At 49.7% G+C, this 19,413-nt stretch overlaps 1 protein-coding gene and 1 pseudogene across 1 annotated transcript; one reads left to right on the forward strand and one right to left on the reverse strand.

The window, feature by feature from the left end:
• Positions 1-5,129: 5,129 nt before the first annotated feature.
• Positions 5,130-6,636, reverse strand: LOC136499554 (F-box protein At5g49610-like; annotated as a pseudogene).
• A 5,717-nt stretch (positions 6,637-12,353) lies between these two features.
• Positions 12,354-19,046, forward strand: LOC136499555 (uncharacterized). The gene is made up of 3 exons (XM_066495166.1): positions 12,354-12,454; positions 17,788-18,504; positions 19,040-19,046. Exons 1-3 carry the CDS (start codon positions 12,354-12,356, stop codon positions 19,044-19,046), a joined length of 825 nt encoding a protein of 274 aa, XP_066351263.1.
• Positions 19,047-19,413: the final 367 nt, after the last annotated feature.

Genomic DNA, 19,413 nt, shown 5'->3' on the forward strand with positions numbered 1-19,413 from the left:
GTGCATGTCGCATAGATCGGCATGGTCGAGGATCGTGGACAGGTACCTTGACCTGGCGTACATCGCAAAGCACGAGCAAGGCAAGCGAAAGCGGGCACTGAGGACCGCTCCAACTCACCACCAAGGCAGTCGCAACCTCCCCGCATTCAAGCGGGCACTTGTACGAGATGTCATTTATCTATTCTAACGCTCAATTTTGCCTGATTTCTAATCATCTTGCCAGTCTTTCTCGCAGGAGGTGGCACACCCAGACGTGCCGGTGTCGGAGTTTGGGGCATGGGCTGTGTCCCACATGGGCCTAGTGAAATCTGGTGTCGTCTTCAATCCCGGATGCCCCTGCCTAGGCTTACTCTGACCCGAGCATCCACGCTAAGGTCAGAGACTACACGGAGGCAGGTTAGGGCGTTCCGTGGCTCAGATCACAATCTGAGCACTGAGCCCCTTGAGACAGAGGTGATCGTGAGGCTGGGGCAAGGCAGGAAGCACGGGCGGATGTGGATTGCAGACGGCGCCAACTCCTCGAGCTCTGCACCCTCTCTCTCCGACGTGAGGGCATGGAGCATGGCCAAAAGCCTTCCCATACGTGCACGGCCTACTCCAACACTGTCGCGGGTCGACGAACTTCAGGTAATTCTGGTTTCACTCGTCGTACATTGAACGTTACACACATTGATCAGATTTGCAATACTAAAACATGTGATTGAAACACTGCAGGCCGAGCTGGCAGAGACAAGGGAGACGCAAGCGCACCTGACCGTAGAGCTGGAGGCCACAAAGAAGCAGATGGCAGACATGTATCAGATCATGCAAACCATCGGGCAAGCATCGGGTGTCCAAGTGCAGTTGCCAGCTCCACCTCCGGTTCGACACTTCACTCCTGTGAGTATGGAAGTTTAATGCGTTCGTGCCGTTGGGATTGTCGGCCTTCGTGCCATTGTGATTTTCGGCCTTCGTGCCGTTGTGATTGTCGGCCTTCGTGCCGTTGTGATTGTCGGCCTTCGTGCCATTGTTTCTTGCAGGTTGGAAACCTCCCCGTGCAGGGGAGGTGCTGCCGAAATTTTCAATTTTTAGTCTAACACATGCAATCTCTTCTCTTTTGTGCAGCCTCCGTCGGCGGGTTCAAACAATCCCGCTAGCGTGTCACCGGCGGCTGATCACGTCAACCCTTCGCCGCAGTCCGGTCCTTCACCGCTGTCCACGGGGCCACACCTGCAGTTTCCGTCGCCGCAGTAGAGATGTTGAACTTTGTGATGTCGAACTTGTAATAATAAACTTGTGATGTTGAACTTTGGTGCATTTGTGATGGATTTATTAAATATGCGTGTGCTTGTGATATATAATGCATGTTGGTGATATAAATGTGATGATTGATGTATTTATATATATATATATATATATTGTCTGTTACAATGGAATGTAAAAAAAATTACAATTCTCGGGGTCTTTGCCGAGTGCCATGGACAAGGCACTCGGCAAAGTTTTTTCCAAAAAAAATCCAGAAATTCTTTGCCGAGTGCCTGGGCTGGGGCACTCGGCAAAGTATTTTTTTTAAAAAAAAAACTTTGCCGAGTGTCTGGGCAGGGGCACTCGGCAAAGTATTTAAAAAAAATAAAAAAACTTTGCCGAGTGCCTGGGCAGGGGCACTCGGCAAAGTATTTTTTTAAAAAAATCCAGAAATTCTTTGCCGAGTGCCTGGGGCACTCGGCAAAGTAATTTTTTTAAAAAAATAAAAAAAAATTTGCCGAGTGCCTGGACAGGGGCACTCGGCAAAGTAATTTTTAAAAAAAATAATTAAAAAACTTTGCCGAGTGTCTAGACTTGGGCACTCGGCAAAGTAATCTTTAAAAAAAATAATTTTTTTTTGCCGAGTGCTGGGTCAGGCCCTCGGCAAAATAACCGTTAACAGTGGAACGGCCGAAAATATTTTGCCGAGTGCCGCCCTAAGCATTCGGCAAAATTGTTTTTTATTTTGCCGAGTGCCCCGATAAAAAGCACTCGGCAAAGACCCTTTGCCGAGAAAAATTTTGCCGAGCGGACTTTGCCGAGTGCTATACTCGGCAAAGCCTTTGCCGAGTGCAAAGGGCTCTTTGTCGAGTGTAAAAACACTCGGCAAAGCCGCGGCCTCCAGTAGTGAATACTAGCTAGCGCTTGGCATGGCTAAAAACTCAAAAGGTAACACCAACACAGCAAGACGAATTGACACTACATCAGTTCTCCATTTACATTTGGGAGCCGGGAGTTAAAACGATCTACTCCTCACTACTCTATATTCAATCTCCACAAGAATCACTCTAGAATTAATTCTCGCCTGCTTCCCATCCCGCTCTGGCTCTTCCACTAGAATCATGTGATTCACTCCACCAAAGAATCAAGAAGCAGAACTACAGAATCAAGGAGCGAAGCCCTACCAAAGAGGCCCAAATTTCCCACCCTAATTCACCCCAATGGCATGTTCTGAAGGACCGAAAACGGCGACCAGAGGGGGATGAATGGGAGCCGTAAAATTTCTCACGAAACTTTTGGCCATTGTTCCGATATCACCGCCAAACACGCAAACCGAACACTGTGATATCCAGGACCCAGATGAGTGGGTGGATGTTCCCTAAGAATATAGCGGGACACCACAAAGCAATCTGTCACACCCGATTTTAAGGATAAAATGGGATGCATAAATCTTATGTGCGCCCAGAGCTCAGTCGCACACATAAGCTGATAAATTACAAAATATCATCACAATGTTTATTACATCGCGAACAATAATTCATTACAATAATATCAAGTCTATCATGAAAGCGGAAGAACTAGATAACTACTCTCCATGAGTGCCTAAAACTTTACAGGGACGTCGACTGGTGAAGCACACGTCTATAATCCTCAGGGTAGTCCTCATAACCATTGTCATCTATTACCCATCCAGGATTTTTATCCAAATAATGAAAATAAACAAACGTAAGTACATCTCGTACTCAACAAGAATAACATGGGTTTGTGAAGCTTAGAAGGCTGACACTAGTTTACTGCGGTTAGCATTTTAATAAGTCAAATTTTTAGCACTATATTAGCATTTAGATGTGCTCAAGCCCCAATTAAATCACATGATCATAAACATGAGTAATAGTCATCCTTAGAATTATCATCATTAATAACATCATCATCAAGTGAGCAACTATTCTATCATTTTTTTCGGGCCGCTTATGTCCGTGAGCACGGCTGATATACCGATTTTTAATACTCTGCAGAGTTTGTACACTTTCACCGCGAGCCATGATTTACCCTTTTCCCCGAGGTAGCTAGTCTCTTAACCCTCTTCCTAGGGAGGTCGACAGGGTTCACTATGAAGCATTTCGAAGGTTTCCCTAACAAATTAGTAGCCGCTAGGTGTCCCCGACAAGGGAATATAGAGTCCCCTTCCGAATGGCACGAACACAAATTCACGAACAGCTCATACAACTAAAACATACAGGATTGTCAACATCTACCCGGCAGGACCAAAATCTTCTTGCGATCCATGACTATCTAAGCAGAAAAGGGAATTCCCCCAACCCCTACATGGCTGCTCTGCCCGGCTCTATCCCGCGCTCCTCCCTCACAGGTTCATTCGGGTCTTTCCATGCATGGATGCATGCACGTGCACCCCGCTCCAACATACAGTCGCGGTATTCTTATCTTTTCGGTAAATCCAGAAAGCACAGATCACGGAAAAAATCAACAATAAGGGAAATGTTAACGTCCACCGGCAGGACGTTGTTGTGCCCGATTGCGTGCACCCCAGCGCTCCTAAGATCTACAGGTATTTTTTTCTTTCAAGGAAAATCGGACAAATCACAAGAAAAAAACAACAATCAAATTCTGATGCCATCTATGTGCCATCTATGATTATCTTTCTCTAGCACTTGATTCCTAAATAAATGCAAGCTTATCTTTCGCGTATCGTAGACATGAAGTGATACGACAATTGAAGTTGATGTTTTAATTTTGCATTCAAATTTAGAGTTATATCTTAACTATCTATCTTTCGTAAAGGCTTATGTAATATTGATTGGAACATTATGATTGCGGTATCTATTTTAGATAACAGTATAACACACGCTCATACATATGTTATCACTGGTATTATGTGTTCTCGTTACCACGTACGGGCATTTACCTAGTAGACTAAAAAATACAATTTCAAATTAGAGTGAAAGCGAGTGTAATTTTTTTGGTCTATGTGGTTTAGAATAAATGATGGAGGCAGTTAACGCGTGACGGGGCACACGGTCGTGAAGCATGCAACTCCTCCCGCCGTCGCCTCGCACCACCACTCACAGCCGCCGGCAAAGCACCGCCTTGTGGCCCTACCCCACCGTCCGCCCCTGCCCTTCGACCCGCACTCCGCTAATCCGTCGGCTCCGTCAACTAGTCGTCCGTGAGCCTCTCCCGCCCCTGCTCTTTTCCCAACAGCCGCCTCCACCACCACGGCCGGCGGTGTTCCACCTCCTCGCCGCCCCGCCCACCCACCGCCGGCGGACTAGCTACTGCCAGAGATAAATGATGTGGCCTGTGACAAAAATAGATTAATTAATCCTATTTGCAGGCATGTACCGATCACCATCCTACAAAAGCGATATATGGCAGGCATGTCCAGTGAACTGAGATCTTCGCCGAGCGTTGATAGCATCATCTTTTTTTTTAACGGACTCTCATCTAGTAATAGGCTTTAACGATTAGATTGCCCGTCTTGTTTGTTTTAATTGCTTTTTTTTCGAGACCCACATACGTAGACGCTCACATACACGAGCACACACTCACCCCTATGAGCATCTCTGAAGAACCGAGTTGGACCGGCAAATCTCGAGATTAACGAAGTCATCACAGACGCGTTGCTGTCGACGGACACGTCGCCTACCACTAAAAAAATAGCGCCGTTAAATCCTGAAATAAATATAGGAAAATACGAGCACACGTGTCAAGTCAGAGACTTAAACCCGGGTGGGCAGGTTCCATCACAAGGAATCCAACCAGCTGAGCTACGCTCAGTTCGCTTTCGAGTCTTGATTTTAAGAGCCGAAGGTTAGAGCACCCGTGTCAAGTCGAGAACTTACATTCGGTCCACCACAAGAAACCCAACCAGCTGAACTACGCTAAGTTCGTTGAGTCTTTTAAGAGCCGAAGGTTAGAACTAATAATTGTGCATTAAGTTACACGTAGATAGGAATAAAATGCTTTTTTTACTCTAAAAAAGAATGCTATAGAAGCGGATCAAGAATCGAGCAGTAAAGATCAAGAAGCTAATTGAATTTGTCGACGTCGTGGTCATCATCGTCGTCGTCGTCGTCATGATCATCATCATCACAACATGCAGTTTCGATCTGGCGACCGGCATGCTCTACCTATGTCGCAGGGAATCAAGTCCGATTCGTACTTGAAAATTTCTTGTATGCATACGTGCTTCACTTGGACTTCAGCCATCTTTCCCTTCCGTAAATCATACCTGCGATCCAAGTCAAACACATTATTATTGGATTATGAATGCAAATTCAATAACTAATTAATGTCGATCGTCATGCAGCGCTACTAGTTGATTACCACATGACTCTGCAGAAGCTGTGCAAGAAGGCGACATCGAAGGAGTGGAGGTCACCGAGGATCACCGCCGGCCCTTCCTTCGCGTGGAGGCTCTTCAAGCTCACCGTCATCTTCTTCCTCCACCTCCCTTCTCCATAGCTAGCCATCTCCCACATCTCCAGCACCTCCTCGTCCACAGCGGCGTCCGTGAGCACCAGCAGGCACAGCCTCCCCTCCACGGCGGCGATCCGCTTGCGCGCCCACGGGTCGTCCATCTCGTCCACCTCCCTCGGCAGCGCGATGAGCCGCCACGCCTCGGCCCTGACGTCGAACGCGAACACGTCCTGCGCGCCCGTGAGGCGGTCGGGCCAGCGGAGCCAGTGCATAGGCGCCGTACGCACGCACGGCGGGCGCCGCGGGCCGGAAGAGCGAGTCCGGGCACAGCGGCACGTCCGGGGCACGGCGCCACGCGAACCGCCGTGAGTCGAACACCTCGCAGCGCAGCCGGTCCCGCAGCGCTGGGACAGAGAACCGGACGACCTTGAACTCCGCCGCGGTGCTAGAGGCGGAAGGCCGGGCCACCATGGCGACCGCCGCCGTGCGGAACCTTACCCGCGGGCTCGGCAGCGCCCGCCACTGCCGCGAGGCCGGCTTGCACACGTAGTAGCAGGGTGGCCGTGCCGTGTCGGCCTCGACGCAGCACGCGAGGCCGCGGTGCGCGGACACGGCCTCCACGCGGACGTGCGCGGACGGCAGGAAGTCGAGGGAGATCGCCTTCGGCGCCGCCCCCAGAGAGCCGTGCATGGAGACGAAGTCGGTGTGGTAGCGGTTGCGGGCCATGCTCTGGACGAGGTAGCCAGACACGGCGGCGGCGCGGCGGCAGTGCAGCAGCGCGAACGCCGGCTCGTACGTGAGCCTGCGCCACCACGTGGACACCATGCGGCACGCGGGGAGGTCGTCGAGGGGCACGCGCGTGAGAGCTCGACACCTGGTCCTCCGGTAGGCCCTCGCCTCCGCCGCCCCTCCGTTCTCCTCCTCGTCGCTGTGGCTCCGCTCCTCCTCCGGCGCCGACACGGCGACGACGGCCATTGCCGCTTGCGCTAACTGCTGTTTGACTAGTAGTAGAAGAGGCAGTAACAAAAACGACCAGCTATGTGTAGCTGTAGCTATATATAGGAAATCTGCTCAGGAGAGACGAAAGGATCGAACGATGTGGATCGCAGCAACAACTCGTCGTCGCTAACCTCGGTCGTCGTATGCGCTCCTCATCTCTCGTCTTCTCTCTCTCTCTCTCTCTATATTAGATATATATATATATATATAATTATATATATAGATTATATCATATATATTGGAGAGACTATTCACAGCCGGCTACAAAATAAGTTATTCTGTAGCCACCTCTATTGACCATAATTTTATATACTAATTTACCATAATGTCAATACATAGTTTACGATAGTTGGGTTACTATCAACACAGAGGAATATTTACCAGAACGTTATAGCTAAACCACTTAGTAAGGAGTTACCGTAAATCTCGTAATTAACATTAGTAATTATCTGTAACTCAAAGTGGGCTACAGAAATAAGTTATTCTGGCAGCCAGCATTAGGATAGGTATTTATTATATATATATATATATATATATATATATATATATAATATATATATATTATATATATATATGACACTACCAGAAACAGGACATTTGTCGAGGGCAAACTACTTTGCCGAGTGTAAAAAATCAGGCACTCGGCAAAGAATTGCACTCGACAAAGAATTTTTTGCCGAGTGCCGGGCACTCGGCAAAAAAGGGTATTCGGCAAAGGACTTTTTTACCGAGTGTCAGGCTCTCGGCAAAAGCGCAGGCACTTGACATAGGCTGCCCCGCGTAACGGTGTTCGGCCACGTCCTTCTTTACCGAGTGCCTGCTGATAAGCAGGCGGCAACGATTTTTTTTTGGAAAATACTTTGCCGAGTACCCCTGACACGACGCTCGGCAAATATTCAATATTTTTTTGAAATGTCTTTGCCGAGTACCTAACAACTTCGGTACTCGCCAAAGGGAGGAATTAAAAAAATACATTTTTTTTTGAAATACCTTTGCTGAGTGCCCCTCTGAAGGCACTCGACAAAGAGGAAATTTCTAAAAAAAAAATTAAAAAAAACACTTTGCGGAGCGCCTTATTCTTGGCACTCGGCAAAGGGGGTCTTTGTCGAATGCCTCGGCGCTCAGCAAAGTTTTTTGTTTGGCCTCCAAATTTTTTGTGCAGCCCTTTTAAAGTACCAGGAACTCCTCGTTAGAATTTGGGGATTTTTATGGCTTTTTGATATATTTAGTTACTTTATTTCGTTTACTTGAATTTTTTTGAAAAATATAAATTTGAACTGCACGTGGTATGAATAATGGAATTTAATGATTCAAAAAATGATAGTCATGTTACTGAGTGTAGTGTGAGGCCGTATCCAGAAACGGACCCGAAATTTCAGACATCTTGTTCACGAAAACATGACCGCGAACTTGCGTGCGAAGTGTTTTTAAATTCTATAAAAAGCAAACGAAGTTATGATTCTTCGGTTTAGCAAGCATCGTACGTGACAACTTGCGCGAAACCTTCTTAAATTTTTATCACAGCATCTACATATGATATCATGACATCTTGATAAGTTTCATGATTTTTGGACTTCGTTTGCTTTTTATAGAATTTAAAAACAACTCGACCGTAGGTTCGTGGTCATGTTTCGTGAAAAAGATGTTCGAAATTGAATGGTCTGGTCCTGGATACGGCCTCACATTATACTAAATAACATGAATATCATTTTTTTCATTCATTTTTTTCATTATTCGAATGACCGGCAGTTATAATTTGAATTATTCAAGAAAATTCAATTAAATGAAATAAATTAAAGAAATATAGAAAAAGTCCAAGAAATATGCCACATTGGAACATGGAGTACCAGGTATTGTATGAGGACTGCAGAAAAAGTTTGGAGGTCGTACGATGTCTTGATCTGGTCGTCCTTTTTGAGAGTGATCTGGTGATAACCAGAGTAGCAATCGAGAAAGGAAATCAGCTCGTAACCGGCCGTTGAATCTACGACCTCGTCTATGCGAGGTAAGCCGAAGGGGTCTTTAGGGCAGTGTTTGTTAAGATCAGTATAATCAACGCACATTCTCCATTCATTATTCTTTTTGCGTACAGGAACCGGGTTGGCTAACCACTCCGGATGATACACTTCTTTAATAAATCCGGCTGCCAAAAGCCGTGTAACTTCTACCCTAATCGCCTTCTTTTTGTCGCGAGCGAACCGTCGTAGCTTCTGTTTGATAGGTTTGGCCTTGCCGTCGACATTTAAGGAGTGCTCGATCAAGTTCCGAGGTACACCGGGCATGTCAGCAGGTTTTCCATGCAAACACGCTCACGTTGCTCCTCAAGAACCTGACGAGCGCGTCTTCCTATTTAGGATCCAGGTTGGCCCCGATAAGGGCCGTTTTGCTGAGATCACCGTCGACCAGCTGGAGCGTTTTGTGCTCTTTGGACTTGACGTTCTTGCGTGGGGCCTCGAGCTCTAGGGATCTCCAGGTGGTCGGCTAGGGTCTTCTTGGCGTCGAGCGTGGTCTTGGCCATGCGAATAGAGAGGTCATGAGCCTCTGCTATTTTGTAGCTGTCATTCTCGCAGGTGTAAGCTATGTACATGTTGCCCTTGAGAGTTAGAACCCCCTTCTCAGTAGGCATCTTGAGCACCAAATACCTGTAGTGAGGTATGGCCATGAACTTGGTGAGCGCTGGTCGACCAAGGATAGCATGGTAGGTGCCTTCGAAGTCGGCGACCACGAAGTTGACGTAGTCGGTGCAGAAGTGGTCTAGGGTACCAAATTGCACAGGTAGCGTGATCTGCCCGAGAGGAGTAGATCTCTGTCTGGGGAGAACACCCCAGAACTTAGCCTCGTATGGCTTGAGATCAGCCGGGGTTATCTTCAGGGCTGACAAACTGTTCTTGAACAGTATATCAATGGAGCTGCCAGCCAGTCAATCAGCACTCTGTCGAACTGGACCCTGTTGATGCAAGGATCAAGGACCAGAGGAAAACGTCCTGGCTCAGGTATTGCGGCCCATTGGTCCTTTCTGCTGAAGGAGATCTCGCGGTGAGACCAAGGAGGGAGCCGCGGATCGGCGATGAGGTTGTCGGTGTTGGCCACGTTCAAGCAGGCGCGGGCGAGCAGCTTGCAGTTCTTGTTTGGTCTCAATGGACACTTTGCCTCCAATGATGGTGTGGACGCGATCGGTTGGCTTGACGTACTTGTGACGGGGATCTACGTCTTCATCATCGTTGTCCTCGTTGTGCCTGTTCCCCTGCGTCGTTAGGCTTGTCGGACGTATCCGGAGCCTGTTGACGTGTGTAGATAGACTTGAGAACGCGACAATTCTCCATGGTATGGTTTGACTTGGGGTGGAGCTGGCAGGGTCCTTTCAATGCTTTGGCGTAGTCTTCTTCGTAGTTGCGACGTCCGCCACCTTTCTTAACGGTGTTGACCTCGCCGTTGTCTTCCCGAGCACGCTTGCCCCTGTAATTATCACGGCGGTTACGCCGCTGATTATGCTAGTCGTGATGGTCGCGGGAGTCGTTGCGCTGGTTGCGGCGAATCAAAATTGTCGTTCCGACCACGGTTACCGCGGTAGTCGTTGCGGTGTGGGGGTGGTTGGAGTGTGGAACCCTTGCTGCTTCTTCGATGATTATCTTTTTAGCATCGTCGGCATCTGCATATTTCTTGGCAGTGGCCAGGAGCGCTATGACTAATTCAGGTCTCTTGCAGAGGAGCTTGTCCCATAGGGCATCGTGGAAGCGGAGACCAGTGATGAAAGCCTCGATTGCCTCGTTGTCAGAGATTGGCAGGACCTTGATGCGCATCTCTGAGAAATGTCGGACGTACTCGCGTAGTGGCTCATCTCTCCGGTCTCGAATCCGCTGCAGATCATATTTGTTGCCGGGTTGCTCACAAGTGGCAATGAAGTTGTCGATGAAAGCTTGCTTGAGCTCTTGCCAAGAATCAAAGTAGTTCGCCGACAAGCTGACCAGCCATTGGTGACCTGCATGGCCAACAGCGACTGGGAAGTAGTTAGACATGACGTGCTCGTCAGCCATGGCTGATCTGCACGTGGTTTCGTAGAGCATGACCCATAATTCGGGGTTCTCCTTGCTGTCGTACTTCTGAAGTTTTTCGAGCTTGAAGTTCTTGGGCCATATGACTTGGCGAAGATGTAAAGTAAACTGCTTCAAACCCGGAGGGCCGTAGGTAGTATCATATTCCATACGGCGATAGCTTTCGTGGGATGCACGATCGTTGGCTCTTTGGTTGATGCGATCGTGCAGATCGCGTTCTCTGAGGTAATGGAGGAGATCGTTATTGCCATCACGGCGATCTCAGTTGCCACCCTGATTAACCCTGCGACCGTGGTTATCACGGCGATTATTGCGGTTGTCTCGGCTGTTGTCGTCCCAGAAGTCACGACGGTTGTCATCCCGATGGCGGTTGTCGTCTCGACCACCATCATGGCCACCGTTTTCGCCTTGACGGTTGTCTGATGGGTCGTTGTTGCACGAACCACGTTGGTTGGGTGGCTGTGAGCAACTTGAGTACTGGAGGCTGTGGCTTGATTCGATTAAGACAGATGGAGCCCGGGCTTGATTTACAATCTTTGTGGTCTGGGCCATAGCAGCCAGTCAGGTAAGCTTGTATATCATCACGAACTGCCTGTGTTTCCGGGGTGTTGGGTAGTCGTTGCATTGTCGCCATAGCAACAGCTACGTTGGCGCTTGGAGTCCTGAAGACCTGCTTGTCCCCCACCCTGTCAAAGGCATTGTTAAGATCGCGTGGCTGGACCCTTATGCGTCGGGCCTCCTCTTCTACCTCGGCTTCGATTTGTCGGCGATTAAACCGATCAATATTGCGTGCTTCGCGTGTCAGCCTTTCTTGTTCCGTCTCACCGACTGTCGGTGGTTCGTCATTACTGACAACATTGATCAAGTCTCCTCGCCTTGGAGGGAAGGACGGGAATCGCGGGTATCCTGGGGCGTGGTCTGGGATATCCAGATCGTATTCAACGCCTTCATCGCCATGATGCTGGAGCTCGGTGCAAACGGAGGCATTAGATGCGATGCCGGACGAAGAGCTTGAGCCACCCTCTTGAACTGTGTGGACCGATCCTTCTTGATAATCCTCAATCCGGACCATGTTGACGAAGTTACGTAGGCTTTGGCCGAGGTCGATGTATAAAACACAGATCCGGGCAGCGTTGTATATTGTACGCGTAGTTGGAGGCAGCGTTTCGCAGGCCGTAGGGCTAGGCCTGGTAGTTCTCCGTCAAGGCTTCGTACTCGGAGAGCCGGAGACCCGTCGCGGAGGCTGGCCGGCGATGAGCGAAGCGCCCTTCAGGAGTAGATGTGACCACGAGATCTGTACCGAGTCGTGCAGGACGACTGGCCCGAGCTGGTCGGGTAGATCTGTTGTGGGTAGCGGTTACCTGCTCATTAGGTTGACTTTGAATTGAACTTACCAGAGCTAGGGTTTCAGCAAGTTTGGTGCCGACCCGATCGATGGAGTCGAGCAGGTCGGTGTTGTCGATCTGCTTCCCTTTGTAGCGAGGAAGCGGACGACGGGTTCTCGGCGTGGTGGAAGGCGATGCGGACGTGGTCGGAGCCAGATCCACCGTGGTCGGAGCCAGATCCACCATGGTCGGAGCCATAGCCGATGCAGGTGAAGCAGTGGTCGATGCGGATTGAATCCGCACCTCCTCCGTGATCATGGCGATTAAGTTGTCGGAGCCAGTGGTCCAGGTGATCTGGCCGACGGTGAACGTGAGGCTGTTCGGCGTAGCCTCGGAGCCGGAGATGATGACCATCTTGTTCGCTTGGAGAGCAGTACGCACACCCCCTACCTAGGTGCGCCACTGTCGACGAAATAAGGTCGGCAGTCTACCTAGGGGTATGCCCAAGGTAGTAGATTATCGGCAGACAGATGCGCAAGCCACAAACAAGACGGTGACGCAAGACAGACACGAGGTTTTATCCAGGTTCGGCCGCCGCGAAGGCGTAATACCTACGTCCTGCATCTGATTGTATTGCTGTATGTCAATGAGAGATGTTTTTTAGAGGGGTCCGCTGCCCGCCTTATATAGTCCGGGGGGCAGGGTTATAGATCTGGAAACTAATCCTAGCCAGTTACAATTGTCATAGGTGGACGGATAAGGATTCCTATTCTAACCGACCAGGATCTTGCTTGATCTTCAAATCTGCCTTGATTCCTTGCGCGGGATTCCGAACAGGTTGGCCGGGCCGCGCGTCGTCTTCTAGTGGACTGGACCCCATGATCCGGGCCGGCCCAAGCCCAGCCGTAAGGGTATAGGGGTTAATACCCCCACAGAGGTCAAAAGTGAAAAAATATGGTTTGCCGAGTGTCAAAAAATGACACTCGGCAAATCACCGATTTGCCGAGTGCCATGACGTATGACACTTGGCAAATTTTTTAAAAAAAAATTAAAAACCCCTCTTTGCCGAGTGCCAGTCCGGGGGCACTCGGCAAAGATTTTTTTTAAAAAAAAACTCTTTGCCGAGTGCCAGGCCAGGTGACATTCGGCAAATAATTAAAAAAATTAAAAAAACTTTGCCGGGTGCCAGATGGGGGGCACTCGGCAAAGGGGGGATTTAACCTCCCGGCCCAGCCGGCCCACACACACCGCACACACGCACCCGCCCCCGCCCTCGCCCGCGCTAGCGCCAGCGCCGCCGCCCGCGCCCGCGTCCGCCAGCGCCAGCGCCGCCCCCGCCCACGCTCGCCGCCGCCGAGCCCGCGCACCAGCTCTGGTCTGATCCTTTGATTCATTTTGCTTGACCACTAACATGTCCTACAAATCCTATAGTAAATGATGTAGCAAGTAGCCTGCTCGATGTATGACACGCATATGAAGCTGCTGAAAGAACAGGGGCCTGTTGCTCGATCTCGCCGTGAGGGTGTGGAACATCTATCCGAGATCCGGCAATGGAAAGGTCCCTAGTAGAGAGAAAGAGAGATGATCGAGTCCTTTCACAGTAGTCATCATCTGTAAGACTGTGACCTGAGATTATCATCTGCTGGAGTGGTAATTCGAACCATGCTGGCTTCACACGTCCACTCGAAATATACCCTTGTGTCGTCGATCGGCGCGTCCCCCCCCCCCCCCCCCCCCCCCCCCCCCCCCGGCACGGCACGACGACGACTTGAATGTTCTTTGTTTGTTTCGGTTTTGTTGCTGCTTTGGCATTTCACGCGCGATGCGGTGCGTGCATCATTGCTGTGTTGACAAATTTGCAAAGCCAAAGCACACGGCCCTCTTTCCGTTTGTCCTGCGATAGTGCGATGCCATGGTTAAAAAAAGCAAAGCAGCCTGCTCCCTCTCCCTCCGTGGCTCGCCGTAGCCGTCCCAGTATAGAAAGAGTGCAATTGCCTCCTTTCAAATAAGTCAATAATATCGATTTTAAATTTTACTAAATTTATAAAAGCACATATTTAGGTTCCTAAATAAATTCACCATGGAAATATATATTTAATGTGATTAACCTATAATATGCTTGTTTGGTTTTTTTTATGATTTCATCGAATTCTTTACGACAATTGCATTTTGGTTGAGTGACTGAGGGAGGGAGTAGTAGCCCTGTACGTAGGCAGCGGCCTAGCAAACCATGGCAAATATATATATATATATATATATATATATATATATATATATACATATATATATATATATATATGTATATATATGTATATGTATATGTATATATATATATATATATATATATATGTATATATATATATATACACACACCATTTTTCTCACTAGCCATGTTTTCATTGGCAGACTTTTTTCTTATGTGTTACAGTCCTTGCACATTGTATCAAGCGATGAGCTACAACAACTGAAGAAACTAATTACAATTTTAACGGTTCTCATACATTCATATATATATATATATATGTAACTCATTCTAAAAAAATCTTACTACTTGTTTTCATAAGCAACATTGAGCCCATCACAACATAAACAAAATTAGGGCATGTTTGTATGGGAGCTAGCTAAATTTGTGTCCAGGCATCCATCCCATCCATCCCAGGCGTCCGATTTTGACGCTGGCGCCAGGATGCATTTGCCTGGCAGCGCTGCATCTAAACAGACCTTGCACGCGGGGACGCGACGACGTAAAACCTTATAAAATTTTCCAAGGAGCGCTGCATCTAAATAAGTGCTGGCAGAGTTGAGTTACTTATTCCGTCAGCTTTGTGCCAAGGAGCTACTTATGTTTTGTTCATTTTTGCACCTATTTCTAAATTCTAATTACGTCTTGTTTTTCTTTTTTATTGCAGGTGATTGAACAAAGATGGCGGGCGACCGTCATAGGTCCATGAACTCGATTTACCAAAGACCACGCCGGCTGCAGGAGGAGGCGGAGGGGGAGGGGGAGGGATCGGACAGGAGGAGGAGGAGGAGGACCGCCAGCCGCAGGAGGGGGCTGTCTCCTCCCACACCGCGTGAGGAGCTGCAGGAGGAGGTGGCGCCCGTGGATGAGTCGAACGAGGAGCTGGTTCGGCAGACAGACGAGGTGGAGGGGCCGCACGAGGGCGACGAGTGCGAGGCGGCAGGCACGGGTTCCGCTTCCTCCGACTCCTCTTCGAGTGTCTACTTGCGAGGTCCCGCGAGCCTCCTACAGGTTCCGCTTCCTCACCAACGTCCAGTGATTCACCCCGAAGGGTAAAAGTAAGTAACTTTATATGTTATCATCACTACTTCATATGATATGATGAAAAAAAAACTAATAATTTTTCTTAATCACTTGTGCAGAAACTGAGTGGTTGTGTCGGGTGGTAGCGCACAGCTAGTCAACGGCATCCTGGGTCTTCAGTGCACGCAACACTTCCCCGGCATTGTCACGTACGCATCGAAGACGAAGCCGGCCTACTCGTTTGACCACTACACCATCGCCCTCGATGCGGAGTACCCCAACAAGATGGCGCAGGTGAAGGCAGAGTTTTGGGTAAGTCTCCCTCGCACAACATTGCTCAATACGTCGTATTCATTGGACTTTTCTTGAAATAATGAATGGATACATCACTTTTGTATATATATATATATATATATATATATATATATATATATATATATATATATATGGTGACTGGTGAGAAAGATCAATGGTGGACCGTCCGTCCGTCCTTCACCGATTCGGGCAGGAAAACCTGGGGGAGCTGAGATCGACCTGGACGACAGCCCATCCATTAATGCGAATTACACGTTTTTACACCGCCGCCGCCGGCCGAAGAAGTTGCCATATTTAACATCGTGCACGCACGTTTATACTGCAATGTTGACATCCTATGTTTGTTCCTGTAGCAGCCAAGCATATATACAGTAAACGAGATCTGGTGTTTCACTGCTGGAGACGTCCTCTTTGCCGAGGGCTTCTGGGTTTGCCGAGGGCTAGATCTTGGGCACTTGGCAAAGGGGGTCTTTGCCGAGGGCCAGCCCCAGGAGCCCTCGGCAAAGCTAGGCCCTCGTCAAAGAAGCCTTTGCCGATGGCCTGGCTCTCGGCAAACAAACGGCCCTCGGCAAAATAAATCTTTGCCGAGGGCCTAGCCTTCGGCAAATTGGCCCTCGGCAAATATGGCCGGATGGGTCACGGTGGCCACTGGCGTCAGTCTTTACCGAGTGCCCGCCGTCAGGCCCTCGGCAAAGATTTTTTTATTTTTTTTTAAATATTCTTTGCCGAGGGCTATTGTCCAGGCCCTCGGCAAAGACCCTCTTTGCCGAGGGCCGAGGGCCAGGCTAGGCCCTCGGCAAAGATTTTTTTTTTGTCCGTGGGCGGGGAATTTGGGCCGCTGGCCGATTTAGGGTTGGGTCCTTTGCCGAGGGCCCAGATCTAGGGCCCTCGGCAAAGATTTTTTTTTAAATATTCTTTGCCGAGGGCCATTGGCCAGGCCCTTGGCAAAGACCCCCTTTGCCGAGGGCCAGGCTAGACCCTCGGCAAAGAGTTTTTTTTTGTTTTTCGAACCCAGTTTTTTTGTGGTGCTATAATGCATTATTTAAATCTCAATTTTAAAATTTGGGCCAAATTTGACTTTTTTTTATATATTTTCCTAATTTATTTCTTTTCGTTGATTTTTTTCGAATATTTTAAATTTGAACTGCAGGTGGATGGAATAATGCAATTTAGTGATTCGGAAAATGTTATTCATGATATTTGGTGTATGTTGAGTCCCTATCCACGAACTCACATCAAATTTCGGGCATCTTCACGTAACATGACGATGAACTTGTCGGAAAAGTGTTTTTTAATTATATAAAATCCATACGAAGTCCGAAAATCATGAAACTTGTTGAGGTGTCATGTTATCGCATGTGTAGGCTGTGGTAAAAATTTGAGAAGGTTTCGAGCAAGTTGTGATGTCGGATGCTTAAAACCCAAACATCTCCACATGTGATCAGATGTCTGGGTTTTAGGCATCCGACGTCACAACTTGCTCGAAACCTTCTCAAATTTTTACCACAGCTTACACATGCGATAACATGACACCTCGACAAGTTTCATGATTTTCGGACTTCGTATGGATTTTATATAATTTAAAAACACTTTTCCGACAAGTTCCTCGTCATGTTACGTAAAGATGCCCGAAATTTGATGCGAGTTCGTGGATAGGGACTCAACATACACCAAATACCATGAATAACATTTTCCGAATCACTAAATTGCATTATTCCATCCACCTGCATTTCAAATTTGAAATATTCAAAAAAAATCAACGAAAAGAAATAAATTAGGGAAATATATCAAAAAAGTCAAATTTGGCCCAAATTTTAAAATTGAGATTTAAATAATGCATTATAGCACCACAAAAAAACTGGGTTCAAAAAACAAAAAAAAACTCTTTGCCGAGGGTCTAGCCTGGCCCTCGGCAAAGGGGGTCTTTGCCGAGGGCCCTGGATCTGGGCCCTCGGCAAAGGACCCAACCCTAAATCGGCCAGCGGCCCAAATTCCCCGTCCACGGACAAAAAAAAATCTTTGCCAAGGGCCTAGCCTAGCCCTCGGCAAAGGGGGTCTTTGCCGAGGGCCTGGCCAATGGCCCTCGGCAAAGAATATTTAAAAAAAATAAAAAATCTTTGCCGAGGGCCCTGGATTTGGGCCCTCGGCAAAGGGCCCAACCGTAAATTAGCCAGAGCCCAAGTTCCCCGCCCATAGAACGCTTGACGCCGACACTGCGTGCCCCGCCGCTGTTTCGCGCCCCTCGCGGCCGGCTGCAGCTCGCCCGGTCGCCCCGCGCCCCTGCCGTAGCGCGGCCAACCGCCCCGCGCGCCCCGCCGCCCACCACCGCACCGCCTCGCGCACCCCGCGTCGCCCCGCGCCCGGTCGCCGCAGTGCACCTGACCACCACCGCCACCCCGCACGCCCCCGGCCCCTGGCCTCCAGAGGCCGCCCACCACCGCGCCGCCCCACGCGCCCCAGGCCCGGCCGCCGCAGCGCGCCTAGCCGCCACCGCCACCCCGCGCGCCCCCGGCCCCCGGCCACCAGAGGAGGAGGGAGGAGGAGCAGGCCACCAGAGGAGCCCCACCCCGCCGCTTGCCTCAACCCACCGGAGGTGCCCCGCCCCGGCCGCGCCGCCCGCCCATGCCCGCCGGTCGGCCCGCCCCAAGGAGGAGGAGAACCTCTGCGCCATCCGCCGGCCACCGGAGAAGGAGGAGGACCCCGCGCCACCCACCAACCCCGTCCACGCTGTCCGCCGTGCCCGCCCCCGTTCTGAGCAGAAGGTGGGAGAAAGGGAGGAAGAGGAGAAGGGGAACAGGAGAAGAGAGGAGGAGGAGGTGCCCCTTGACGCCGCCCCGTCCGTGACCCTCGCCCCGTCCGCGGCCTCCGACGTCCCTCCGACGTCCAGGTATGCCCTTCCCTCGCTTCATGGTGTACAATGCTAGTGAAGGAGGAGGTCTAGGTGGAGGTCGAGGTGGAGGTGGAGAAGGATGGTAGTGTGTTCGTTGAGGCGGTGGTGGTGTGGTGGATGTGGTCGTTGTGGTGGATGTGGTGGTGTGGTCATGGTCGTTGTGGTGGATGTCGTGGTGTGGTCGTGGTGGTGGTGGTGGTGGTAGTGTGGTGGTTGTGGTGGTGGTGGTGTGGTGGTGGTGGTGTGGTCGTGGTGGTGGAGGTTGTGGTCGTGGTGGTGTGGTCGTGGTCATGGTGGTGGTGGTAGTGTGGTGGTTGTGGTGGTGGTGTGTGGTCGTGGTGGTGGAGGTGGTGGTGTGTTGGTGGTGGATTAATATATATCTGGCTATCGGCCATCGTGCTATATTTGTTCCCTTGATATGTGGTTGTCGGCCATCGTGCTGGTTTTTTCTTGCAGGTTTTGGAAACCTCCCCGTACAGGGGAGGTTCTGCCGAAATTTTCAACTTATAGTATTGTGTTTCTTCTTTTGCAGAGAATAGCATGTCAGAGGGGACTCGGCAACCCCGATCCTCTTTGTCGGCATTGCGGGTCTACCTGCACAGCATCGCCTCGTCACTGCCCTGACTCGCCACTGCCCCGCTAGCCTGACTCCACTGCCACCCTAGGTATAAATAAGCCCTCCTCCCGTATCATTGTCTTAAATCGCGTAACCCAGTACGTCTCCCGTCTGAAAGAGATACGATCATAGCTATGCAGATCTTTGCATATCTATGACCGTATCTATTTCGGATTGTCCACGTTGTTTTTTGGACAGCCTGCGGATGCATGGATGGGTTAGTTTCCATGGTCTGCTCCAGTCCGAGACTGAGTTTCGGCAGCTCTTCCCTGTTGTTCTCCAGATACACA

Source organism: Miscanthus floridulus, chromosome 13, assembly GCF_019320115.1.
Source record: "Miscanthus floridulus cultivar M001 chromosome 13, ASM1932011v1, whole genome shotgun sequence".
In the NCBI taxonomy this organism is placed as follows: domain Eukaryota; kingdom Viridiplantae; phylum Streptophyta; class Magnoliopsida; order Poales; family Poaceae; genus Miscanthus; species Miscanthus floridulus.